At 37.7% G+C, this 26,171-nt stretch overlaps 5 protein-coding genes across 5 annotated transcripts; 2 read left to right on the top strand and 3 right to left on the bottom strand.

The window, feature by feature from the left end:
- Positions 1 to 157: 157 nt before the first annotated feature.
- On the bottom strand, positions 158 to 4,561 carry LOC101310820 (phospholipase A(1) LCAT3-like). The gene is made up of 11 exons (XM_004304777.1): positions 4,314 to 4,561; positions 4,035 to 4,126; positions 3,304 to 3,431; positions 3,019 to 3,154; positions 2,841 to 2,892; positions 2,407 to 2,507; positions 1,986 to 2,165; positions 1,262 to 1,419; positions 794 to 848; positions 514 to 567; positions 158 to 325 (listed from the first exon to the last, which is right to left on the bottom strand). Exons 1-11 carry the CDS (start codon positions 4,513 to 4,515, stop codon positions 158 to 160), a joined length of 1,326 nt encoding a protein of 441 aa, XP_004304825.1. The 5' UTR covers positions 4,516 to 4,561.
- A 1,878-nt stretch (positions 4,562 to 6,439) lies between these two features.
- LOC101297555 (60S ribosomal protein L38-like) lies at positions 6,440 to 7,712 on the bottom strand. Its single transcript, XM_004302142.1, has 3 exons — positions 7,621 to 7,712; positions 6,773 to 6,956; positions 6,440 to 6,638 (listed from the first exon to the last, which is right to left on the bottom strand). Exons 1-3 carry the CDS (start codon positions 7,621 to 7,623, stop codon positions 6,616 to 6,618), a joined length of 210 nt encoding a protein of 69 aa, XP_004302190.1. The 5' UTR covers positions 7,624 to 7,712; the 3' UTR covers positions 6,440 to 6,615.
- Positions 7,713 to 7,917: 205 nt separating this feature from the next.
- Positions 7,918 to 10,868, top strand: LOC101310537 (peptide chain release factor 2-like). The gene is made up of 7 exons (XM_004304776.1): positions 7,918 to 8,095; positions 8,210 to 8,269; positions 8,347 to 8,567; positions 9,228 to 9,431; positions 9,814 to 10,029; positions 10,163 to 10,349; positions 10,471 to 10,868. The coding sequence occupies exons 1-7, from the start codon at positions 7,918 to 7,920 to the stop codon at positions 10,773 to 10,775; spliced, it is 1,371 nt and encodes a 456-aa protein (XP_004304824.1). The 3' UTR covers positions 10,776 to 10,868.
- A 1,962-nt stretch (positions 10,869 to 12,830) lies between these two features.
- Positions 12,831 to 26,113, top strand: LOC101310243 (endoribonuclease Dicer homolog 2-like). Its single transcript, XM_004304775.1, has 22 exons — positions 12,831 to 12,901; positions 13,031 to 13,208; positions 13,371 to 13,484; positions 13,955 to 14,089; positions 14,385 to 14,469; positions 14,557 to 14,762; positions 15,049 to 15,174; positions 15,224 to 15,401; positions 15,497 to 15,596; positions 15,784 to 15,979; positions 16,066 to 16,226; positions 16,521 to 16,739; positions 16,842 to 17,053; positions 17,252 to 17,523; positions 17,598 to 18,019; positions 18,180 to 18,283; positions 19,151 to 19,347; positions 19,773 to 19,982; positions 20,089 to 20,499; positions 20,749 to 21,027; positions 21,192 to 21,525; positions 26,022 to 26,113. Exons 1-22 carry the CDS (start codon positions 12,831 to 12,833, stop codon positions 26,111 to 26,113), a joined length of 4,302 nt encoding a protein of 1,433 aa, XP_004304823.1.
- On the bottom strand, positions 21,895 to 25,597 carry LOC101298034 (dehydrogenase/reductase SDR family member 7-like). Its single transcript, XM_004302143.1, has 12 exons — positions 25,492 to 25,597; positions 25,362 to 25,417; positions 25,243 to 25,276; positions 24,830 to 24,928; positions 24,587 to 24,735; positions 24,446 to 24,484; positions 24,252 to 24,344; positions 23,795 to 23,893; positions 23,446 to 23,547; positions 23,089 to 23,172; positions 22,408 to 22,473; positions 21,895 to 22,261 (listed from the first exon to the last, which is right to left on the bottom strand). Exons 1-12 carry the CDS (start codon positions 25,571 to 25,573, stop codon positions 22,175 to 22,177), a joined length of 990 nt encoding a protein of 329 aa, XP_004302191.1. The 5' UTR covers positions 25,574 to 25,597; the 3' UTR covers positions 21,895 to 22,174.
- Positions 26,114 to 26,171: the final 58 nt, after the last annotated feature.

Raw genomic sequence — 26,171 nt, 5'->3', positions numbered from 1 at the left:
CATTGAATATTCCTCATTTAGAGGTTGAAAAAAAAGCCATTTAAAAAAAAATATATAGAACAGATACCGGATACGGCATAAAAATAACACGGAACTTGCATCACGTTGTGATACTCTATGGTCCTGTAGTCCTGTACTACCCATAAAGAGCAATATTTCATTGCCTCGCAGGCTCATCTGAAACTCTGGATGTCTTGGAATGTATGTTGCCCTTCTGCTCAACTCCCAACCACTTTTTGATATGTTTAAAAACCGTTTTGTCACTTAATAGTTCCCGGTGTCTCGCAGCTATTGCCACTCTTTCAACTGCATCAAATCCATCTGCCTGCGCAGTAAAAACAAGTTTTATTCACTCCAATGCAGGCTGGAACCATTATCAAACTTGCTCCCTTGCAGGAAACGCTAGTAGACTTGCACATAAAGCATTCATACCCAGACTACAAATATATGGCTGAACACAGGCTAGAAACTAACAATACAAGACTACAACATAATATGAAGTCAGATACACACCTTTGCTGATTCAGCAGAAACTGTTTCATCTCCATCCACATAAGAATACTGAGGCTGAAACAGACAAATTAGGTGAATCACAGATGAGTCGAGCGCCAAAGATAAAAACTAATAATTACTACCAAGGGACAAAGTGCATAAATATACTAATAACAAAGGGAAATGATTGTTTTACAAATCTATTTGAGCATAAACATGAAAGTATTATGCTTTACAATCCATAAAACTTCACACATGACTCACAGAAAATTGAATAGTTCCACAAAAATAAATAATTTACCATTGAATGGCAAATTTCAGACAAGTCTTCAATTGGAGATTCCTTCGAGCCATAGCTACATTAGTAGACAATTATATATGTGTGAGATACCCTTACCGACTTAATAATCACAACATGATGAATACAGAAAACAGAAAGATGAAGAACAGTAGGTACATATGTTCTGCTAGCCGTTGATTATAGTTCATTTCATTTTCACAAACTTTAGTACCAAGGACGTACAAAAAGTAAATGCATGTGATTCTCAACGGCCATTACTCTGGAAAATTGGCAGACTACAATCAGTTTTATGACTTTATCAAGTAAAATTAAATTAGACATGGCTGAACAGTCATACCATGGGGTAAGAAACCCTGATCACATGTCATTGTTTCACTTTACATCTAGGTCTAGCAGCTAGTTACTTATGGATTCCTTTCTTTGAGGAAACAAAACTACCATAGTTCATATAGCAGATCTTTTACATACCAAACATCAAATGGTGTGTCAAAGGATATCCCATAAATGTTATAGAAGCAGACTCCATCTGGTAGTTTGGCATTGTTGAGAACTTGACGAGTCTCGGCAGCCCATCTGGAGATAGCAAAGTTAAATGGCAAAGCTACAGTTTTACCATCATAAGTTAGCTGCAATGAAAGAAAATGACATAAGCTCTGGCTATTAAGCCGGAAGTAGTAACAACTCAACATTGAGATTCAAGCTAGACAGTTGCATCCCAGACACAGAAAATGTTCAGGCAGAGGAATATAGACGTTGTGAGCCAAAAACTGAAAAGGCAAACATGATAGTACCTAGCCAATGAACTATTGTCCACTTTTATATGATTAAAATGACAATATTGAATCATGCTAATTTAGCAAGGGTATCCTAGTTATATTTCTTCCTATGTTGGCAACTGAATTCATATCCACCAACTACAAAAGCTGTTTAAGTTCTAGCAAAGTGTATCCTATGATTGTAATCACCTACTAAAATTGTTTGAGCTTCGATAAGGATTGAGGGATTTGGGCACCAGGATATATTTTTTCTTTCTTTCTAAATACAGTTCAATACACCAGAAGCAAGCAAGACCAAGGCCGCATGAGTGAATGACACAATGAGACAAGTCAAAATGGCAAAAGCTGATGCTTTGACACAGAAACTTTGAAAACTTTCCCAAGTTTCCTAGCCAGAGTGAGCTGAAAAATTGCACCTCATTATTTCTCAATGCTTCTCTAAACAAAGTGTTACTTTCAGCGGGGCCGTAAGATTCCAGCTCAATAGAACTTTTCCCATTCTTAGACTGCTTCCTCCAAACCTGAATTTCCGGCTCCTTTTTCCAATTAAAATCTGGATTGGCCAACATCTCGTAGATTGATGGACACTCGACCAACTATATGCAAAAGCCAAATATATAAACTGTTAGCTGACCCAAGTCAACATGCTCAAACCATGCTTAAGAAAACTTCACATATCAGGAAACTATTTGTTGTTATTTAACTTTAACATTTCTTTATTATGATGAAGTTCAAATTGTTGTTCATCGCATAGAAATCATACACAGCATGTCATGCATGGATACTTTCATTTGAGATAGTGGTTTAATTTCATTTTATCAGTTCTTAAAGTATTACCAGCTGGTGCATAGTCCACCTTGATACAAAAAAGAAGCTTTCCAAGCCTTCAACAAACTGCAGTCCGGTTAAAAGAGAATCATTGATGCATCCTGGTGCACCTGTAAATTGTGTGTCATAATCAATATCCAAGGATGGACCACGAAGAGAAAGATTAAAAAGATCACTGAAATTCAAATGATTTTGCTGTAAATTCTTGAGGTCATCAAATTTTGTTGTTACCGACACGCTAATTTGTGTTTACATATTTCAAGCAAGTAATGGATTTGACGATAACTAACAAGATAAAATATAAACACTAAAAATGACAAAACTAACCAAAGAAAACCCCTATTGTGCTTTACACCGAAAAGACAGAGGGGAGATCTAATGCAACTCGAGAAAATTCAATGGAGAGATTGTAGGAACTTAAGAAATGGCATGCAGGAAACTACCTTGAAAAGGGCAACCGATGCAAATCCATTTACTCACATACTTCGAAAAGACCTGCCAATGAATGATGTAAAATCAATGGTTATGGCTCTTTTGAGATGGAGTGTATATATATTTGGCCCATACTCCATGAAACTCAATAATAAAGTTCACCAAGTCACCAAGAGACAGTATTTATACCTCATGATGGAGTGACATAAAACACATGACTAGCAGTCCACCCATTGAATGCGAAATTATATTAACTTTTCTACCCCCAGAAGCCTTGTAAGCAGTTTCCAATTTCACTTTAAGATCTTCCATTAACTCGTCAATTCTGCTTCATCGGAAAAAAAACTTATCAATTCTGCCAACATAATCGTCATGGTAATCAGACATATTAACAGTTGAATACCTAAAGTAGCCACTAGAATACCATAATAGTTGTAATAGAAACTTTGTACTGAACTAACCAGAATAAATTACCTGTTGCTTTGTCGAAAATCATAGCCATATCCAAACAATGTGGTTCCCTTCTTATAGCCGCAACCCAAAAGCATGTTAATCATATCATGAAAATAGTATACGTCTTGCAAATGTATGCATTTCACAAACTGGAAACATGGAGAGAAGTATAACCATCATATTGTGCTAGGGTAAGTATCTAGCATAATAAAAAATATCTAGCATCTAAGATACTGAAGAAGGAAAGATAAAAATAAGCAAAACTATATGTTCTGAAGTGGGTTTAGGTTTTAGGATAAAAAAAAAAATTCCCAGCAATGTTGGCCACTATAAAAATGGTGTTCATCATATACAATTATATACACTTCAAGCATCAGTTAACACTTAACACCTAGTAATTCCAAGAGAGTGTACACAAGAAAATTGAAGTGTCCTTAATTAGTGACAGGCGCACATGGATTCTTCAGTTTTAAATCCAAAATCATATTGATGACGAGCAAGAAGCAGAAGAATATCATTCTTTCTCTATTAGCATTATCTTACACAGAAGACTTGTTTTACACCAATTCTGTAATATCCTTAGTTGAATTACAGTTGCACCTGTGCTTTTCATCAAGAAAGAGTGAAGCTTTATAACAAATCAAAGTGCTAAGTTAGAAGAGTCGAAATGTCTTTTCATGGTTTTGCAGAAGAAAATAAATTGAAATCTTTAGGAATCATAGCATAACAGTAACAGCGGACGGTATTCTCACCGCTGACGGGTCCAGAATATCAATTGCATAAAGGCCATAATCATCATCTGGGACCACGATTTCAGTGTCCTTGTCTAATGTTTCTGTATAACCTGGAAATTAGAGAAAGAGAGAGATTGATACCCGGAAACAGAACACGAAAGGAAGACGAAGTTGAAAACTTTACCAATTAGCAATCCAATTATAAAACTTACCAATGTATAATAATGTTAGTGTGGATGTTGTGCTGATTGATCATTCACATTTGTCAAGAGTGAAGGGAATGGGGAGAGAACCAACCTGTAAGGGGATTATAGAGAGACCAGAGTTTCTTCTTGAATTCAAGGTCGGCCAAAAGGATGCGTACCCAGACGCGAGTGTCGAACCCCAACTTGGTCTTCTTCTTACAAGTTAGAATGGAGCCTCCGATTCCGGAGATGAGCAGCACCGGCTCCAGCTCCAGGTCCAGCTCCTCATCGAAACAGGGGCAGAAGCACAGCATCTCAGCACAGCTCAACTTATTAAAAGCGCTTCATACACACACACTGTTTCAGTCGATCAGGGTGAGAGTGATCGACACGAACAAGAAAGTCTGTCTGTGTTTTGGTAGCTAGATTGGCATTGGTAGAACAGAATTGCCAAAATAAAAATATAAAAAATAATATGGAGGGAGAGGGATCAGAGACTTGAAAGGGTAGTTCCAAGGGACACCCAACAATTGAGTGCCACCACCTAACAGTCTAAGCATGGGGACACCTGGGCTGGGCTTGACCCACCAAGCACTGAGATCGAGACTGAAAATCCGCATCCTACACATTCGAATATCCAATTTCTAAACACACTTCTCTTTGCTCTTTTAAATGAACTGTAGAGTTTAGGAACTAATGAACATAACATTACTTTTTTCTTTTTTTTTAATATAAGGAAAACTTTATTAATAAGATCGATAACGGTGTCAAACATAAGGGTATCCATCGTATGTTATGGAGCGAATACAAGCCAAACAAGAAGAAACCTATAACTAACAGAATTACACCACTAGTAGACAATCTTAACCAAGTAATTTGATAGAGCCAAACGGCTCCAGATAGTTTAAACAGGAGAAAAGGGAGAGAAAAGAAGAGAGTTTAAAGATGCATAATTCATTGATCGGTGCCTCAAAGGCTGAAAGTACACTAAAGGAATTGTGGTGCTGCCACATAATACAACAAAAGAGTCCTAGACTCTAGGAGACAAAAAGTGGTCATTTGAAGAAGTCTTGACCATGATATTACTGCCAGCAATGTTGGAAAGGGATTGCACTTAATCAACATGTGATTCTGGGAGCCATAACTGATTAGGACGAGGGTTTGGGATTGGTCCTAACATAATTGTTACATGACTCGAAACAGTTGAATGAATAAATTCGCCTACGGACCTCAATTAATGTACGAAATTACTTAAAAACTGTAAAGAATCTGCCACACATATAACAACTACATGATCTTTAAAAATCCAAAACGATAGGGTAGTGCACCTTCTTAAAACCAAGATTTATTTACCCAAGCCCATTCTACTCTCCTTTACCGAGGAGTGTGCTCGGAGTTTAAACTCCGGTCGGTGGAGCCACAGGTAGACCTTAGATCCATGACAATTTAGATGAGTGATACTTGGATCCCAAATCCAGTATCATAGATCTGCAAAACGTAGATCCAAATGAATCCAAACTTGAGCCATGATGGAACCCAAAAGTGTAGATCTCTGCTTCCTTGCAAAGACAACCATTGTCGACTTCGGCAGCCAACCCCGTTGACCCACCATCAACAATTCCAACCATGATCTGTCATGCCGCACCTACCATCTGCATCTACAGACACCGCGTAGCACCACTGGACAACAACCACCATCATATAACCGGCGAGATCAGCGCTCCCACCTTTAGCAGCACTCCGATCTCATCATCTAACAACCACCATAACCAAGATGGATGCCCAGCCCTAAGGACGTCTCCATTGTGTCTAACTGTCCAAGCAAAAAGATGTGGTAGGTAGATTGACTAGGGAGGAGCAAAAGGATGGCAGATGTGCCGTGAGGTTGGCTTCTAATGGGAGCCGCTGGATTCGACGCCTTCAAGGGGAGGCGGTGAGAGTGCCAAAGTGAGAAGCACGCTAGAGAGAATAGGGTTTTCATTGACAGCTAGGGTTTTTGAAGAAACACTATCTGATTACTTCATCTGTGTTCTTTTTATTGGTCAGAGCCGAGCACTTGGTTTAGGGTTCACTGTTTAGTGTTTACAACCCTGGAGCAGATCAACATAGTACTCACCATATGATGGTGCCAACTTACACCGGCCAGGACAATTATTATGATAGAATTTAACTCTTCCATTTTCATTGTCTTCAATACTATCAAGCTCATACTATCATATTTTATCACAAGTCAATAAAGCATCAACTCCAAATGGAAATGGACTCTTAATAAAACCATACTCAATTCAAAACAACCAAATATCTGGGAATAATAACATCTATCTCCAACAAAACATGAGTTTTTTCAGCCTTCAAAATCCATAAAACAATAACATTTCTTCAGTGCATGCCTCACAGATTGCTACCAAAATGCTTCACAGGTCTTGTACGGTCAAGCCTACATAAAAAATTAAAACAAGTCATATATCAAAGGGTGTGGATAGAAACCAAAACAAGTGTGGAACTAGCCCAAATAAACTCAAATATTGGCATCCTAAACTAAACATCACAAGTGAACAATAGAAACTATACCTGGAGGAAGAGATTGCTTCAACTTGTCTGCCTTCTCAGAGTCAAACACGCAAAGGGTGTAGAGGTACTTTGAGCACCGAACCTTGAACTTCACAGCATCCTTTGTTCTCTTGATTTTGACAGAACGTGCGTCCTTCCTTCTTGCGGTTAGAAGGAAATCCTTGATCTCATGAATTTGCTTCGGCTGCCAGTAGGAAACAAAGTACTGACATTAAGTCTATAAACCTTTAGATGGTGTTAACCGTTGAGGGAAACAATTGTAGATGATGGCTAATAAGTTCTGAACATGTTTAACATATTCAGGCTTCGTAGTAAACACACAGTTGATATGAAGTAGCGTCACCAACACCTAACATGATCCTCAGAAAACAAAGATGCTGACCACATTCTAAAGAGCCAGCAGTCATCATCTGGTTAAGACCATTTCAACAAGCAATTTGTAATGAAAACCAAGGACCAGAACATATGAATTTGAAAACAATATGCAACGGTTTACAATGAACAAAATAAACCATTCAAAAGGTGTGTACACAACTGCCTTCAGCCTCCAAGTATCAACTTTGAGCTCCAAACACACAAAATAAACAATGCAGGACCATTTCATAATTTTACAATTCTAGTTAATTATGGAAAATTACTACAGCAGAAAGTATATACTGAAAACCATCTCAATGGATTTCCAATATCAAATCAAGGCTCTACTGTCCAATTTATACTGAGAAAATTTACACATGTAAACTAAAATCACCTGTAGTAACATTCTAAGCTTTGTTGAGTTATTGAATCGAATTTAGTGACAGAGAAGAATGAAAGGTTTGATCTTAGTACGAAAAAGAGAGAAAGCATACCATTGCGCTTCTTGCTTTGGCCTCTCAGGCTCCAGAGTTTGAAGGCGGACCTCGATACGGCGATTCGAGACGATTATATATGCCAACGGCGCAAACCCTAATTTCGCACATTTTTCTTTTGTCGTACTCGACACAATGGGCCTATATTTTTATATGGTGGACACCAGCCCGTCTAGGCCCGTCACGGCCCAACCGCCTAGACGCGTCCATTCTCCGCCTAGCCCGCTAAAAACCCGATTCGCTTTTTATTTTTTATTTTTTGGGAATTTAGCTCTGGTTTGCTATCCACCCCCATCGATGGAGCTTCATCTTAAACCTCTGTGCAGCTCAACAGCTCTCTTATCCCCCAGAGCTTCCAGCAGTACTAGACTAGCACAGTTACCGCGCAAGTCCACCTCCTCCTCCTCCTCTAGTGCTTGTCGTATATTTTCTTTCTCCACTACGCTTTCGACACCTTGTCGATTCCCTCCTTCTGGTGCGTTCCTCTCCACCTTTTTCATTTACCCAACTGTCCCGCATTTTGTGGCTTTTCCGTTACTGGGTTTATATATTTGTGGGTTTCTATGAATTCCAAACTGCTCTCTCCCAGTTTTGTTTGCGACTCCGGAGAGTCAAGTAAGCGCGGAGGAAAGAGAATGGGCAATGCAAGGTCCGTCTCTCATGTTTTACCCTCGTAGTGAATTTGCATATCAATCAGCTCTAAAGGCTTGTCTTGTGTTCTCGCAGATTTTTATACATTGAGAAGAGAGGTGGAAATTGCGGCAGAACGTGTTCAAGAGATAAGAGCTTCGGCTTGTCTGGAACAGTTGGAAAAAGAAGTTGCCGAGTTGGAATCCAAAGCAGCTGATACCTCCTTTTGGGATGATCGTGCTTTAGCTCAAGAGAACCTTTTGGCCCTCACTGATGTCAAAGACCGAATAAAATCGCTTAACGACTTTAAATCACAGGTCTGTTATCCATACTTTCTTTAATTTTGTTTTCAATTGGAATGCCGTTGTTTTTGTTTTACTAGATCATAGGATTGTGGTTCTCTTCGTTTCCCTGCAAAGGCTGTATAAATTTTCTGTTCCAACTTTTTCACATAGTATAAGTTAAGAGGTTTATGGGAATATTTTTTTGGAAGAACTTAAAAAGGTGTCGATTTGATGAAAGCAGAAGCAATAGAGTTGTCATATGACTTATGGTACCCTTTCTGCCTTTCATCAATCACGATCTCATGAGGATGCTAAAATATATCTTTAAGGTTGTGATTAAGATGTAATTATATTACCGTGTTCATGCTCTGATAAAATTTGAGGAGATTGGCTGATGGGCGCATGAAAAATTGCTGTTTAACCTAAGTAACTTGGATGAGTTTGGAATGAATCTGTAGTTCAAACTTAAAGAACAGAAGTAAAAAAGGAACAATGGTTGTTCGTGACCTATGGTGTTGTGCTGGAGTTGACATAGTTCCTGCTAGGCTTGTATGATATCACTTAAGAAACAGGATATCACGTTTCCGATTTAATTACTGCTTTACACACAGACACACACATTAAGTACATATCTTAAAGATCAGAACGCGACCTACTTATAAGTAGCATTGCGTTAAAAAATATTGGATGCAGGTTGAAGATGCAGAAACAATAGTCAAGCTAACTGAAGAGATGGACTCCACAGATAATGCACTTCTTGAAGAGGCTGCCAGTATCATCAAGGAATTGAACAAGGCAATGGATCGGTTTGAGTTAACTCAACTTCTTTCAGGGCCTTATGACAAAGAAGGTGCTGTTATTTCTATTACAGCCGGTGCTGGAGGTACTGACGCCCAGGTAATAACGATAATATGTGCAAAGCAAGAGCAAATTATTCTTTCGAGTCTTAAATTTACTTTGATGGGTTGAATTCTTTGAGATGCATTATAGGTTTTTGAACTGACCATGACGATCATCAAAATTGCTCTCCTCATTCATGAACTTCTCTTAGAAATTTAAAACACACCTATCTATTTTATACATAGCCAAAATTTGCTTACCTCAATTTGTTGCAACTAATTGAGTTAACTCATGGGTCTTACATCAAATTTTGATGTACCACATGCATGCAACCACAATATATATGTTAATTAGAGTAGTGTTCAAATTAGTTCACAACATTCGTCTCAGTTTTATGCATGTTTTTCTTGTATAAAACCTTTGATAATTTTCAGTGCAGGATTGGGCTGAAATGTTACTCAGGATGTATATGAGGTGGGGAGAAAAGCAGAGATACAAAACTCGCGTGGTTGAGAAATCCCCAGGAGAGGAAGCTGGAATTAAGTCAGCGACACTCGAAGTTGAAGGTCGCTATGCTTATGGTTATTTGTCCGGGGAGAAGGGCACACACCGCATTGTACGACAGTCTCCTTTTAATGCCAAAGGTCTTCGCCAGGTATCTATAAATCCTGTGCTTGTTATACATGTAATGACTAAATACAAATTATGAGGAAAGAATGGTGAAGTTACATATAGATGTATGTTCAATTTCTTGTGCATATTGTAATTTGAAGTTAGATGTGATGCAGACAAGCTTCTCAGGTGTGGAAGTGATGCCTCTCCTACCTGAGGAATCACTGAAAGTTGAAATACCTGAAGAAGACCTGGAGATAACCACTTCAAGGGCAGGCGGGAAAGGAGGTCAGAATGTGAATAAAATTGAAAGTGCTGTCCGGATTACTCACATCCCCACTGGTGTTACTGTTCGCTGCACAGGTTGGTTTCTTCTTATGTATTTAAACCCTATATATTAACTCTTGCTTAGTATGTAATGACTGATTGCATGTATTTGTTGACCACAACGCACCATTGTACAATGGAATGCAATACATTGCAGAAGAGAGATCCCAGCTTGCAAACAGAATAAAGGCTCTAAGCAGGTTGAAAGCAAAGCTGTTGGTGATAGCCGAGGAGCAACGAGCATCAGAAATTAAGCAAATACGAGGAGATGCAGTGAAGGCAGAGTGGGGGCAACAAATAAGGAACTATGTGTTCCATCCGTATAAACTCGTCAAGGATGTAAGGACAGGATATGAGACATCTGATATCACTTCTGTGATGGACGGTGATTTGGAGCCTTATATCAAAGCCTACCTCAAACATAAATACAGTATGAAAATCAGTGCATCAAGTCAAGCCTAGGCTGTAGCTAGTTAAATTATTAACTTTGCTCAGGTGCTTACATTGTAGCATTCCTGTAAGTCCATGAATAGAAAGGACTGCCGATCATGTGAATCTTTTTCCTACGGCTGTGCGTAATTCTAATGAGGACTAAACTCACAAGTTACAAGCAATGAAGCATCATCTTCTTCCCAATTACGTTGGGTTAGATATTGAGCCAGAAAAACATTTTAGGCCCAACGCCTATCCAACCCGGCAAGAGGAAGCCCAAACAAAGGTCCAACACACAACCTCCGATCACCACCAGCAAACACACTTCATCCAAACCGGAGGAAGTAAACTAAAGCCGCAACCCAGCCAGCCGGATTGAATTTGGTAACCACCTGACCTAGACGTTGTGAATTTGGAAACTTAAATTCCCGATTTGAATTCCTCACAAAATGTGTCATTTGTCAATTTCTTGACTGAGATTAGTCTAAATACAAAAATTCTTGTCATTTTAAAACTCTACGTCATGAAATCCAAACAACAGAATTCTTAATTAATGAAATTTATATTCATGAAATTGTAATTTCCATGATTTTGAAATTTCTATGGAAATTGAAATTACTTTATCCAAACACAACGTAAAAGAAAGGAGAAAGTTGAAGTTAACCCAAACAACGAGGGAAAGAATATAAGGTATATGGACCAATGAAATTACCCCGGAAATGTGGTGGTACTATGGTCCAAGACAATAGTCTTTTAACAACTCAAATATTAGTAAGGTGAACTACGGAAATGGTAGGGTGACAGCAGCCGCACTATTTATTTATCTATTTATCAAGCTGAAACTCATTAATGTATGATAAACTATTACATAATGAAATTTGTGTGAACAACTAGAAAACATAGTCAACAAGCTCAAGCGAAAAACTAATACGAAGTAACTCATTTTCTATAATGAAAGATTATGTTAATATTTTGAGTATAAAACCAAAAACTGAAGAGGAAGTTTCAACGGAATATGTGAAGTTTGTGCTTTGCCTAGAGACACACACAACTCAACATTAAACCGTTATTTGAGTAAACGTAGCCAAGCGGCCTTCGGCGAATAAAGTAGCATCAGTAACTCATTTTCCTGTAATATATAAATATTATATCAATATGCTTAAAAAAGTAGATTATCAAAGATGAAAGAGACGTTTCAAAGTGAAAAGTTCAAACAACATGAGAAGCTTATGCGTTACCTAGCCACTAAGTATATATGTGAAGTTTGTGCATTACATAGAGACATGCACATGATTCAACATTAAACAGTTATTTGAGTAAACTTAGTCAAACGGCTCAATCAAGACGAATAAAGTAATATCACTAATTCCTAACTTATAATATAAATATTTATTATATCAATCCGTCTAACAATAAAAGTAGAAGACTAGAGATAAAAGAAAAGTTTGAAAGCTTACATTATAAAATGTTAAAATTAAATACATTTTTATCCCAACGATATATTGACAGAAAAAGAAAAAATAAACAAAAACGAAGAAGCCTGACGTCGTGTTTGCTGGAGTCACCCCGGGACAAAAGTAGAAATTCACATGTATTTGGTCCACAGTGTCATTCACTGTTGACGTATTTTTATTTTTGGAGGAAGGAATCGCTAGTGAGGTAGGGGAATCACAACTTGCACACTCAAAACATAATCTGTCACTTTCTCTTGTCAGAGTGGTTTCGAATGCCACTTTATATGTCTGTCTCTTCTCCTCGTCAACCTCAAACTTTGAACTTCCAGAGCAAGGGAAGTGAAACCGCTTCATCCGGAAGTTTTCCTCTCTCTTTATAATCCTTCCTTGATTGCTTAATGCATTCAAATCATTAAACTCTCTATCTGTGTTCGTGGTTAAAAATATCAGTAATCATTGTCACAACTCTACACAGTTGCATTGTTGCTCTCTCTCATCGCTTCATCACTCGGCCTCTTACTCTTATCGGTTGGTTTGCCGTTTCTCTTTCGCAGTTTGGAGAGCGAGAGTGAGTTTCTCAGATAGGATTGAAATTTCATTCTTGTTGTTGTTGTTGTATCAGGAGATCGCAATGGAACCATCTCGGGTGATGGTTGAGGACCAAACCCAACAATCTGCCGAACCTCTCCCATTCGCCAGAAGGTTGCTTCCCTTCTCTTCTCTCCGCTTCTCTTTGTTTTCCCACACTATTGCTCTTGATTGTTTGGTTTGATCATTGAGATGAAATATAAACGATTCGAATGGAGAATTGAAATCTCTATTATTATACAGTTACCAGCTAGAAGCTTTAGAAGCAGCAATCAAGCGGAACACCATAGTGTTCTTGGAGACTGGCTCCGGAAAAACATTGATTGCCATCATGCTTCTTCGGCGCTATTCCTATTTGCTCCGCAAACCATCTCCCTTCGTTGCTGTCTTCTTAGTTCCCCAAGTCGTCTTGGTTCAACAGGTATATGCATGCTATCTATGCCAATTGCAAACCCCTCTCTCTACACTCGGCATCCACATTATCACCCACACATTTCCTCCTTGCTTATCTTTATGGTTATGCCTGGACTGTACACTCTCGATTTCTCTTACTCGTGCATTCTCTTATTATTTATATTATCAGCAAGCTGACGCAATTAAAATGCACACCGACCTAAAGGTTGGTATGTATTGGGGAGCTATGGGAGTAGACGGTTGGGATGCTAAAATGTGGAAGCAAAAAATAGAAGAATTTGAGGTGGGATTTCTTATGATGAAATGATTGTTTTATCTCAGATATCTCAGAGCTGCTTCCTTCTTACACTTTCTTCTTGTGTTTTAAATTTTATAATCCACATTTTGGCTACTTCAATTTGTTTCACATTTTTATTTGTTCTTCCTTTTAAATATTGTTGGGGATCAAAAGCTATTTGTTATATGTTTTTTTTTTTAATAAAAGATATTCGATTTCTAGATGGACCATGAGAGTGGAAAAAAAACTCCATAGGTCTCTTCAAGTGTTTAAAGCTTTGAAACACAATCTGCCAGTCATTGTGAAGCACAATGGTTAACAAAATTCCTAAGAGATGTTTAAAATCATTCTAGAGTTAAGTTTCAGTTGTAGCCACTGCTGTCTATTTCTTAATGACAATGCTCAAGACTGATTTTTACAAATGTAAACATACGGCAGACTCTCTGGTCCTTAACTTTCATATTTTTTGATTACAGGTGCTTGTGATGACTCCAGCAATATTGCTGAATAATCTGTGCCATAGCTTCTTTAAGCTAAGCATGATAAAGGTTTTAATCCTGGATGAATGCCATCATGCCAGGGGTAAACACCCATATGCTTGTATAATGAAGGTGTGCTGTCTATTCTTTGTTTGGTGAAATTATCAAAAATAGTAACGAAAAGGTTAAAGCATCTCCATTATGAACATGATGAGTTTTTTAAACCTTTTATACAGCTATGCGATTGCTTAATTAGTGAGAAAATTTGCTTATGCGTCATGTGACATTAACATCATTATAGCTGTACTATAAAATTGAGTGACTGGAAGTTACTGTTCCCTGGGTATGATCCTTATTCATCACCGGATAGGTTTTGCATACTCAGTTCTTCCATTTTTAGTACATAAAAAATATGGGTGATGTGCAGGACTTCTTTCATCGTCAGTTACAGTCTGGCCAATCTGAACTTCCAAAAATATTTGGAATGACTGCTTCCCCCATCAAATCAAAAGGTATTTGCCTATATATTGTTTTTATATCATATTTATTACTAGATGCATTTATTTTCTATTTAAAGATTGTTTGTTCTTTTGGTATAGGTGGAAATCCAGAGTTAAACTATTGGAAAACAATCGAGGAACTTGAGACACTGATGAATTCAAAGGTGTACACATGTGTTGATGAATCTGTGCTTTCTGAGTTTATACCAACTTCAACGCCCAAGTTTAGAACGTACAGACGTGGGGAGATTCCCTCTGCATTGTATACATGCTTAACAAATCAGTTGATAGGTTTGAAAGAAAAGGTGTGTATTATATGTAATGGTATTTGATCTCTCATGATTACTGATTTACTTTTGTCATAATGGATGTAGAATTTGTTCAATATTTCAATGGAGTAATTTAGTATAAACCTCTTTCATTCAAAACTTGAATTGACATTGATGCTTATTTTCATTTTCATTCCTTGGAGGTGGTAGATTGTCAGTAATTTTAATTGAGGGGAATTTAATTATCTAAATTCTATACTCTCATTTCTATTTTGTAATGTTTCTTCAAGGGTGTATTAACAATTGTTTTACTTGTTTTCAGCATGAATTGTCGGCAAAAAGTTTGGACCTCAGTGAATCTTCACAATCCATAAGGAAAAGGCTGATGAAATTTTTTTCAGCTTTAACATTTTGTTTGGAAGAACTTGGTGTTTGGCTTGCTTCAAAGGTATATTGGTTTTAGGCTATGTTCTAGTTGTTTTATGTGGTTGGCTTAGTTGACATCTTTGCATTTTCATGAGAAACAGGCTGCGTGGTTCTTTTCAAACAATATTGACTTCTTTTCAAACGATATTGACTTCTTTACTTGGGAGAAGCTAGATGTGATGGGTGAGAGAATTGTTAGAACTTTCAGTCTAGAAGCCTACAAATCATTTGCATGTCTTCTTCCATCTGGTATGCTTACTGTGGGTTTGGATTTCTGTGTACTGATATGAACTTACACATGTCATTGATTTTTACGTTCCTTGTCTTTTTCATCTTTCACGTAGATCCAGAGTGGACCATTGCTGATGATCTGATAGGCAATGTGAACAAGGGGTTTCTTACTTCCAAAGTCGTTTGTCTCATTCAGTTGCTTCTTGAATACAGGTTGGCTTCTCCTCAGTTACCATACATATGGTTATGAATAATTTATAGAGTGGAGTCTGTTCAAATTTGAATTTTTGAAGGATGGTGGTCGGCACGCAATTTCATTGATTCGCATTTTGTTTCTTCTTTATAACTTGTTATGTTATATTTTCTGCTCACTACTGATTTCTTATATAATTTCACACAGGACCTTAAAGAATTTGAGATGTATAGTTTTTGTTGAACGGGTCATCACAGCAGTTGTCCTAGAATATTTATTGAATGAGATTCTTTCTAAACACAATGATTGGAAGTCAAAGTACATTGCTGGAAATAACAGCGGGATGCAATCCCAAACGAGGAAAAAACACAACGAGATTGTTGAAGAATTTCGTAACGGCATGGTATGCTTAGACTTTTCCTTTCAGGACCCTTTCTTTAACTGTATTTCCAATTTCCGTGAGTGATTTGACAATGATATATGTTTCAGGTGAACATCATTGTTGCTACATCGATTCTTGAAGAGGGTTTAGACGTTCAAAGCTGCAATTTGGTTATCAGATTTGACCCTTCTTCTACTGTGTGTAGTTTCATACAGTCTAGAGGCCGTGCTAGAATGCAGAATTCTGATTATGTATTGATGGTGGAAAGGTAAGAGCTCGTTTGATCTTCTTTTCAAATAGAGTTAGTATGTGTCATGGCTTTGAAAAAACCTTTGTAGTAAGCTGAAACGAGAAAACTGCTTGTAGTTAATCTTCTCTTGTCACTTAATCAACGACTGTCTTTCCTACCTTTCTCTCGGCGTCATTCTTGTTGTCAAACTTGCCAGTAATTTTTTCTTTGGGTAGTTCATAATTTCATATTGTATTTGTATTGGTGCAAGTAACTTAGGCAGATTTTAAAAAGTCAGTATGTTGACTTCATCTACTTCATTGTTTTTAACAGTGGGGATGATAAAACATATTCTCGATTACAGAATTATCTTGCCAGTGGAGACATAATGAGAAAGGAGGCCCTACGACATTCTTCTCTTCCCTGTAGATTGCTGGAAATCGATTTACAGGATGATGACTTCTACAGGGTTGAAAGCACTGGAGCAAGCTTGACCCTGGAGTCTTCTATTGGTTTGATGTACTTCTATTGCTCTAGGCTCCCTTCTGATGGGTTAGTCCCATGCAACACTATTTCAGAGCTACAAATCTTTTTGTTCATTAGATTTGCATACAACTTCTGTTTTATTTAATTTTGTTTACATTCTTCTGTTAGATATTTTAAACCTGCTCCAAGGTGGGATGAAGAGACCCACACTCTATATCTTCCCAAGAGCTGTCCAATACCTTATGTCAGGGTAGAAGGTAGTGGTAAAATTCTGAAGAAGATTGCATGCTTTGAAGCTTGCAAGCAACTTCACAATATTGGTGCTTTAACGGATAACCTTGTTCCAGATATTGTTATGGAAGAAGCCCCACAAGAGTCTGGTAACTTCTCAAACACTTTGTCTCCCCATGCTTTGACATTCTATCTTTGTTAATCGGTAATAATAAATCCGCTCGACAGTGATATGGTAAATGTAAGAATTACCCATTCAGACCAAAAAATAAATAAAAAAGAACACTTGTATGATTCCCCTCTCCAAAAAGAAAATGAGCACTCACCTAAACTTATGTTATGTGCAGAGCATGCGCCTTATGATGAGGAGCAATCCAGTTATGTCCCAATTGAATTGGTCAAACCTTCGTCAGCTGGTACTAGCATTTTGTATCATTGCTACTTAATTGAGCTGGATCAGAAATTTGGATATGAGATTCCGGTTAATGATTTTGTGCTTGGCGTGAGGAGTCAGCTTGATAGAGATATTTCAAATTTGCATTTTGAGTTGGAATTTGGCAGGGGTTCTTTATCAGTGAACTTTAAATATGCTGGAGAGATGCATCTTGATTCAGAGCAGGTAAATGTTTCTTTTCTTCATTAGGTTTGTGGTATTATATGATGCATTGATGTGTTTGTGTTCTGATTATTTAGGTACTCCTCTGTAGAAGATTCCAGATTACAATATTCCGAATTCTAATGGATCACAACTTGGATAAGTTGAAAGAAGCTTTGGATGGCCTTTGTTCGGGAGAAAATCTTGGGTTTGATTATTTGATGCTCCCAGGGATCATCATCCATAAGAGACCTTCCATGATTGATTGGAAATGCGTCACATCTGTGTTATATTCTTGTGAAGAAAATAGTAAGGAACACATAGATTGTTCCCTACCCCGTGTTTTACATACCAAAAATGGCGCTGTTTGCACATGCATGATTCGGAACTCCGTGGTGTGCACCCCTCATAATGGTAGCTTGTATTGCATCACCGGTCTGTTGGATAACTTGAATGGAAACTCACTTCTGCAACTCAGTGATGGCAGAGTTCTTACTTACAAGAATTACTATGAAGCACGGTATGTTATTTTTTTGTATACATACCTCATTATTTTATGTGATTAATGAAATTTGTCCAAATATAAAAGAAAATGAAGAATAAGTGAGCATAGAGCTTTGATTGCATTTGATACTATCTTTAGCAGCATTTATCAGTAACTTAGTATTCTCTTCTTGCAGGCATGGTATCCACTTGCGTTTTGACAAACAGTTGTTGCTGAAAGGAAGACGCATTTTCCACATGAAAAAGCATGTTCAGAGGGGCGGGCAACATACAGAAAAAGGTCCAATTTCTTACATCTTTACTTGAGAATGTTAAATTTCTTCAAAATAGTCTGCCTGCTTCTGCACTACTTTGTATTCTTGCTTTTTGGAGGAAGAACTTTTTCACAATCTAAATGCAGCTTATCTAAAGAGGACCTCCTTACTTTAAGAATTTGAGGATTTTTACTATTTTACATTAGTAGATGACTTCTTTTAACGATCTCAACCGTTGATCCTCTAGATTCATATGCAAGAAACATGTCTACAAAATTTCAACTAATTCCACATTTGGTCATTCAAATTGATGTAAACAATTGTAGGCCGTTAGATAAAATTAAAACGAATATTGTCCTAATCAAATGGTTAAACGTATTTCATTTTGGCTATTTTTTTGTAGGATTCATATGTGGGTAAGTAACTAGGGAATGGGTGGCTTTGATTGTCAAAATACATGCTAGAACTAAAAACATCCTTACTTTAAGAGTTTAAGGAGGTCCTCTCTAGATCCGGACTCTATACACACACACACATACATATCATAGGTATCTATCTTGATGTGGTTTGAAGAGACAGTCAGCCTTGAGTCTATGATTATAGGAAAAGGGAATGCATATGCTTGTTATCCTCTGGCAGCATTTATTTTTTATTCATTGTCTAAGGTCTAAAACCTTAGGGTTGGAAGGAGAATTGTTGATATCCCTCCAGCTGTAATTAATGTAACTATGTATCTTTTGGCTATGATAGACAACTTACCTTTGGGAATGTAGTGTGTTCAAAGGTCCAGTTTTTCGCTGCTAATACTCTCAATCGTTCTATGATAATGCGGTTAACTTTGTTTCTTTCTTCTTCTTCTTCTTCTTTCTTTTTTTTTTTTTTTTTGTGTGCAGAATCAAGCAATACATCTGTCGAGTTGCCTCCTGAGCTTTGTAATATAATCATGTCACCCATATCAATCAGCTGTTTATACACATTTTCATTTGTTCCATCTATCATGTATCACCTTGAGGCTGTACTTATTTCTGTCAACTTGAAAAATATGCTTATGGATCAGTGCACGCAAAATGTCATTATTCCAACCATCAAGGTACTATACTAAATTTTTCAATAGGACTAGGTATGAGACCATTTCAATCTTCCTAGACCCAAAAAAATTATGAACTTTTATATCACATTCGTGTATATAGTTTCTGTTGATAGTTTCCATTTTTTTTTTTAAATTGATGAAATTGATTGGTTAGTCGAGGTTAGAAGTACAATCTACTGGTACGGATAAAGTGATTAATCTTACTGGATGATTATGTTGGACCAAGGTTTGAGTACATCTTCTAATAGTAGCTATCTTATTGAGATGTTTATCTATTCTCTGTACCAGTAAATTTTTTGTAGTCTTGGTGTTCTATCAGATTGGAGGATTCAAGTCTGATTTTTCTTTTTTTTCTTTTGTTGATTTCTTAAGCTTGTGACTTTGCCTGGAAATAACTTCATCTGTGCCATCTGATTTTCGTTTAGGTTTTGGAAGCTGTTACAACAAAAAAATGCCAAGATAAATTTCATTTGGAATCCCTAGAGGCTCTTGGAGATTCATTTCTTAAATATGCTGCTAGCCAGCAGCTTTTTAGAACCTATCAAAATAATCATGAAGGTCTTCTAAGTGTGAAGAAAGACAGAATAGTTTCTAATGCTGCCCTTTGCCGGGTCGGATGCAACTACAAACTTCCGGTAACAATTCTTAATCTGTACTGTGTGATCGGGATATTCTATGATATGAATCCAGCAAACAAGTCTTTTTCTGGATCATAACTCGCCATTGTTTCAAATTGTGTAGGGCTTTATTCGGAACGAGCCTTTTGATCCGAAAAAATGGATCATACCTGGAGATTTTTCTGATCCTTGTCTATTAAAAGAGGAGTTTCTTTCCAGTGAAAGAAATATCTACATTAGGGGGACAAGGAAGATTAAAAGCAAGAGTATTGCTGATGTGGTTGAGGCGCTAATTGGTGCATTTCTTAGCACTGGTGGTGAAACGGCTGCTGTTTACTTCATGAATTGGGTTGGTATAAAGGTAGATTTTACATATATACCATACGAGAGGAACTTTCCCGTGCAGCCAGAAAAGCTTGTCAATGTGAAACATCTAGAAGGCCTACTGAACTACTCATTTCATGATCCTTCTCTTCTAGTGGAAGCACTAACTCATGGTTCTTACATGCTTCCTGAGATCCCAGGATGTTATCAGGTACATCGACTGATTTAAACTTATTCCATGCACATCAGCCGTGTGTAATTAATAGGTCAATCCCATTATTTGTATGCAAGCAGTTAAAAGGCGGTTGTTCAATCTTGTTTGTAGTTACTTACACTCCCTCTTCCGCTTTACCTCCTTCCCTTTCTCTTTCAGCTGCGTGGAAATTCAATAACCACTGTATTCAGTTGAAGTTTATTCAAGCTGTACCATCTATTCATCACTATATTATTTGTTGTGCAGCGGTTAGAATTTCTTGGTGATGCAGTGTTAGATTACTTGATCACTGTTTATTTGTACGACAAATATCCTGGGATGTCCCCAGGAGTTTTAACTGACATGAGGTCTGCTTCGGTGAACAATGACTGTTATGCCCGATCTGCTGTGAAGGCTGGATTGCACAAGCACATTCTCCATGCTTCACAGAAGCTCCACAAGGATATAGTTCAGACAATTTCTAATTTTCAGACATTATCTACAGAATCTACTTTTGGATGGGAATCTGAGACATCATTCCCCAAGGTTAGTCATTACTGGTTATCATTTTTTCATATATGTTTCTCTGTACCATAATTAAATAGCTAATGGTCTTAAAATAGTTATCACATTGATCCAAATTGAAGAATGTCCAACAATTAATCTCACTGGTGAAGGGGTTCTCAGAACTTTTTCTTCATTTGTAACAGGTACTGGGAGATATTGTCGAGTCTCTAGGAGGGGCAATTTATGTTGATTCAGGATACAATAAGGATATTGTCTTTGAGAGTATACGTCCTCTCTTAGAGCCCTTGATTACTCCAGAAACAATGACGCTCCATCCTGCAAGAGAGCTGAATGAGTATTGTTCGAAAATGCACTATGATATGAAGAAACCATTGAAATCTTTCCAAAATGATGCAGCTACCGTTACGATAGAGGTTGAAGCTAATGGGGTTACATATAGACATTCATCAACAGCTTCCGATAAAAAGACGGCCAAAAAATTAGCATGCAAAGAAGTCTTGAGGTCCTTGAAAGAGAGTAATGAACTATGAAGCGTGAAAGGATGCAACTCATGCAAGACATGGTCGTGTACATGGTGATTTATATCAGTATGCTGCTCTGGCGGAATTGTAACTCTCTTTGGCAATGCCATATTATGTGTTATCTGCTGATGGGTGTCATGTAAATGCAGCGGTACTGTATAGAGTAAATGTAGTACTGCGCTGTCCTAATCAATCAATGGTTTCACATTTATTGGCTCCATTATGCATTGTGTTCGGCGTACTTGATTTTCTTTTATATTTGCAGTTTACACTATAACACGGGTTATGCGGTAGGTAGAAATCTAGAATACAGACCACAGCCTCATCACATGTTTTTGCAAATTGGGACATGAAAGCTCTCCTTGGCCAAAAGTTTTTGGTGCTAAGTTTAGTGACCAGAAGAGTGCAACCTGAACTGTTCACTTTCTCATAAGATAATTTCACTCATCACATCTAACAGAAACACCAAATTGAAAAGCATACACTAATGAATGCCATACTACAACATCAAACTACATTTATATTTTATATTCGAGTCAATATTACACCCAGGGTTATTTGTGGAACCTTGGTTGTTTAGTATCTAAGAATAGGTGGCACCCAACCACTGATCTTACTATCCGATGGAGCTGCATTTTACTAATTCATGATGCCTTCTTTCTCCCGAATAGTAAGCTTAATGAGTAAGTGTTTCCCTTCCTTGCAGCAGCCTCAACTCGATTTCCACCAATCTAGTAACCAACAACTCCAGATCAGTTTTGGCAGTTTGGAAGAAGTGAATGAGAGAAGTATATTAATCAAGGAAAGCAGCTAACAAACTCTAAAGTATTCAAAAACTTGGGAAGCGGACAACTTTAATATTGGGTCGAGAAAATACCTTGTCCATAAGCCAATAACCAATGGTTGGCATGTACTGCACCAAGTACATTACAGCCAGTACAGGCTACCATAGAAAACAGAAGATACAAGCATGATTAGGAGAAGATGTGACAGTAAATTGTAATGCAGGACAAGATGCATTACTAGCATCTTTTCCCTAGAAATTACTAGTCGGTAAATCAAAGGGCAAATTACCGACCCCAGATAAATCCACAGTTGAAAGTATCTTTTAACACAATTAAAACATAACTGATCTAAAGGCAGAAGTTTTCTGATCCTCCTGCCCCTAATATATCTAAAACTATGTCACTTTCTTTAATGAGACGTCAAAGATGGTAGCAAGTTGCAACTCCTGGCACATCAATATTCATTGGATTGAACCACCTTACGGACGATCATTGAGTAGAATCCACTATGACAGCTAATTTGAAAAGTAACTTGATAATTGATCATTGTCATTTTATTACATATTATGGCACATTATGTTTACCGCATGACATGTTTGACAAGGCTAACTGCTGATTTCAACATATGGTATCGCAAATTCTTTTTGTTCAAAGATACTATGTCACAGTCATAATGAGAAATGGATATGCAGAACAGTAAGATATCCTAGGATGTAATACTTTTCATCACCAATTGTTTCTTCAGTGGCTAGACAATATACCAATAATAATACCTGGTATGATATCCAAACTTCCTTTAGACCATGGGTGGCAGCAATTATTGTCAACTCTGCACACCTTTCTGATGAAACACGCTTCTGTCAAAACAAAAGGATGACAAGAAATGAACATAAAACAAACAAAATATGTTTCAAAGAGATTAAAGCTCTTTTGACTGCTCAACTATCCTGAACAAAAACAATAAAGAATTTAGAAATGGAACGCCCTAGAGATAACAAGCACGGCCAGACTAAACTACACAGTACAGATACCACCTAAAGTTATAAAAAAGAAGAAATTTATGTGCATAATTGCACGGAACAAGTTTGATTTGTAAATACATGCACACAACATCACTGTAAGGAACTAACCTCAGAAGAAGCTTTATTTTCTGAGCTTGCTGCTCCTGTACCATTTGATGTTTGTATAGGACCAGGACAGACAATGGTCACCCCAATTCCTTTCTGATAGAGCTGCATTACATAAGATAAACTAACAACGTTAGGGAAGCAGAAATTATAGTTGTAATAACAATTATCTTATCTTGATATTTTACCTACTTCACTAACATGCAATTACTCTTAGGATCTTAAATTTTTATAATCAATTCTCATATCATGAAAAATTTGATTAGTGAGTAATGGAAAACAGCAGATTGCGACAACAAACTTATACATATTCCTTTTTTACTTGAGTATGGAAATAAATTATAATTCTTACCTCAGAACGCAAGGTGTGAAAGTACCCATTTAAGGCATGTTTAGAGGCAGAGTATACGGCCTGACCTGGTGCAGGTGTTTTCCCTGCAGCACTGCTCATCTGCATATAATTAAAAGAGTAATGAGAAGGAAAAAAAAGCAAAAAACAAGCAAACAAACATAAACAATTAAGACAGAATGAGGGATATGCCTAATTCTTTATGTACAGGAGATACATATAAATCATATTTTGGGTAGTAAGCTTTCCGGCATGGACATTTCAGAAAATCTTTTGGATTGAACAGTAGATTTACATTGAACAAAAAGAATCATTGTGCTGCATCACAAGCAGTACTAAAAAGTTGTTGCACAAATAGTCACTGGAAACTTGGCCAACATATTTCTTTTGCACTGTGAATGGGTCTGGCAGAGAAGTTAGACATAAGCATCACCCAATAACAAAACAATTTTCCACATACCACAACAAAACGGCCTTTCCCTCGCCTCAGCATATAAGGTGCAAGTAGTCGGGTAAGCGATATTGTCCCAAGAACATTGACATTGAAAGTTACCTACTCAAGAGAAAGAGTCATCACAATCAGTCTCGTTGACATTGACCCATAGGAGCAGTGATTGCCTTAGTGATAAGACAGCAATTTCCTAGAAATAGTACCTTCAGACTCTCCTCAGTAACATCCAAGGCTGTAGTTTTCTGCCAAAAACCAAAACAGGTGGATGTATTAGTAGAAATGGTGTTATCTTAAAAGGACTGTATTTCAATTTATCGCTGTGAATAAACAGTATACACACTTACAGGACGCTCAAAAGCAGCATTGTGGATCATGTAATCGACACCAGCATTCGGAAAGAATGACTCTGCTTCCTCCACAGCATCCTTGAGACAGTCTTCACCAGAAGCCAAATCCAATGGCAAAACTTTCACACCATCAGGTGCATGTTTACCTGGGCATATGCCAACAAAATGAAGAGATGAGAGGCTTAACCAAGATTGAAGACCTCAATGCTGTTAGTCCAGCATACAGTTAAAAGAACAAACCAGTAAGTTGTTTCTTGACTCGCTCCAATTCGGCTTCATTACGAGCGGAAATAATGAGCTTGGCTCCCAGATTCGCAAGTTGCTTAGCAAGAACTTCCCCTAGACAGCAGTATAATTGAAGAGGCAACATAAAAATATTTAGTTTATGTATGCCAAAGAAGGATAGAAACAGATTCAATGCTTCAACAGATATATATCATATCGGAGACAAAGCTAGCTATTATTCAAAACGCTATTATCCAGCGGAATATACAGTTCCATTACTAAATATTGAAAAATTCATGTGCATTTTGTAATCATAGTGGTAATGTGAATAGTGAAAGAGAGCGGCGATAATAACAATGGGATTGCAGAAAACAGGGGCGAAAATAACAAGGCAAGAAACTGAAGCAAACAAGAGAAGAAAGAAATACCAATTCCACGGCTAGCACCAGTTATCCAAACAACCTGAAGCAAGCAAGCAAGATCCACCATTAAAAACAAGTCGCTGAGAAAAAAAAAAGGTATAGGTATGGAAAGGAAAGGAGCTTACTTTGTCTTCGATTTCTTCACGATTAACATGACGTTTGGACATCAAAGTGAAATCCCCTGAATTAAAACACACACAGACAGAGTTAGTTGAAGCCTGAGCTCAGAGAGAGAGAGAGAGAGGGAGAGTTTACCATCAGCTGTGACAAATTTGATGAATGCAAACAAGAGAAGAAGAAGCAGAGAAACCAGGAATAGCAGCACCACCATCCCCATGCTCTCTCAGTCTCTCTAGTCTCTAGTCTCAGCTCACAGACTGCCTGCCTCTTTATTACTTGGTCTTGTATTCTGAAAGGCCCAATACACATTTGTTCTTTTCAGGCCCAAACAAAGGCCCATCATATTCTACTCTACTACAGTACTCTTTCGCCCTCAAACCTCACACAGCCGAAGCATTTTCCGGAGAGACTCGAGAGAAGAAAGAAAGAAAGAAAGAGAGCTCCTGTCTTCAATGGCGGCGGCGAGAAGCGTAATGCTAAAGTACCTCAGAGTGCCGGTGGTTCAGGGCGTGCAGCCGAACCCTAGCGTCGCGACCACTCTGTTCAACGCCGTACGCGCCCGCTTCTACTCGGAAGATGTGAGGGGGACTTTCCTTGACAAATCCGAGGTCACCGATCGCATTATCACCGTTGTCAAGAACTTCCAGAAAGTCGATCCCTCCAAGGTCTGTTCGTCTCTTCTTCAACCCCCACCCCTTTTTCTTCTTTCCTAATTTCTCGGACTATTTCTTCTCTTTCGCTTCGAATCGAAACATAATTGTTTTATGACAATTGGTTCTTATTTTTTACTTGTTCGAGTAGGAAATGAAATCAAA

The sequence above is a fragment of the Fragaria vesca genome, linkage group LG6, assembly GCF_000184155.1.
Source record: "Fragaria vesca subsp. vesca linkage group LG6, FraVesHawaii_1.0, whole genome shotgun sequence".
Taxonomy (NCBI): domain Eukaryota; kingdom Viridiplantae; phylum Streptophyta; class Magnoliopsida; order Rosales; family Rosaceae; genus Fragaria; species Fragaria vesca.
The sequence above is the reverse complement of the archived record's forward strand: the minus strand, read 5'-3'. Positions and strand labels throughout refer to the sequence as shown.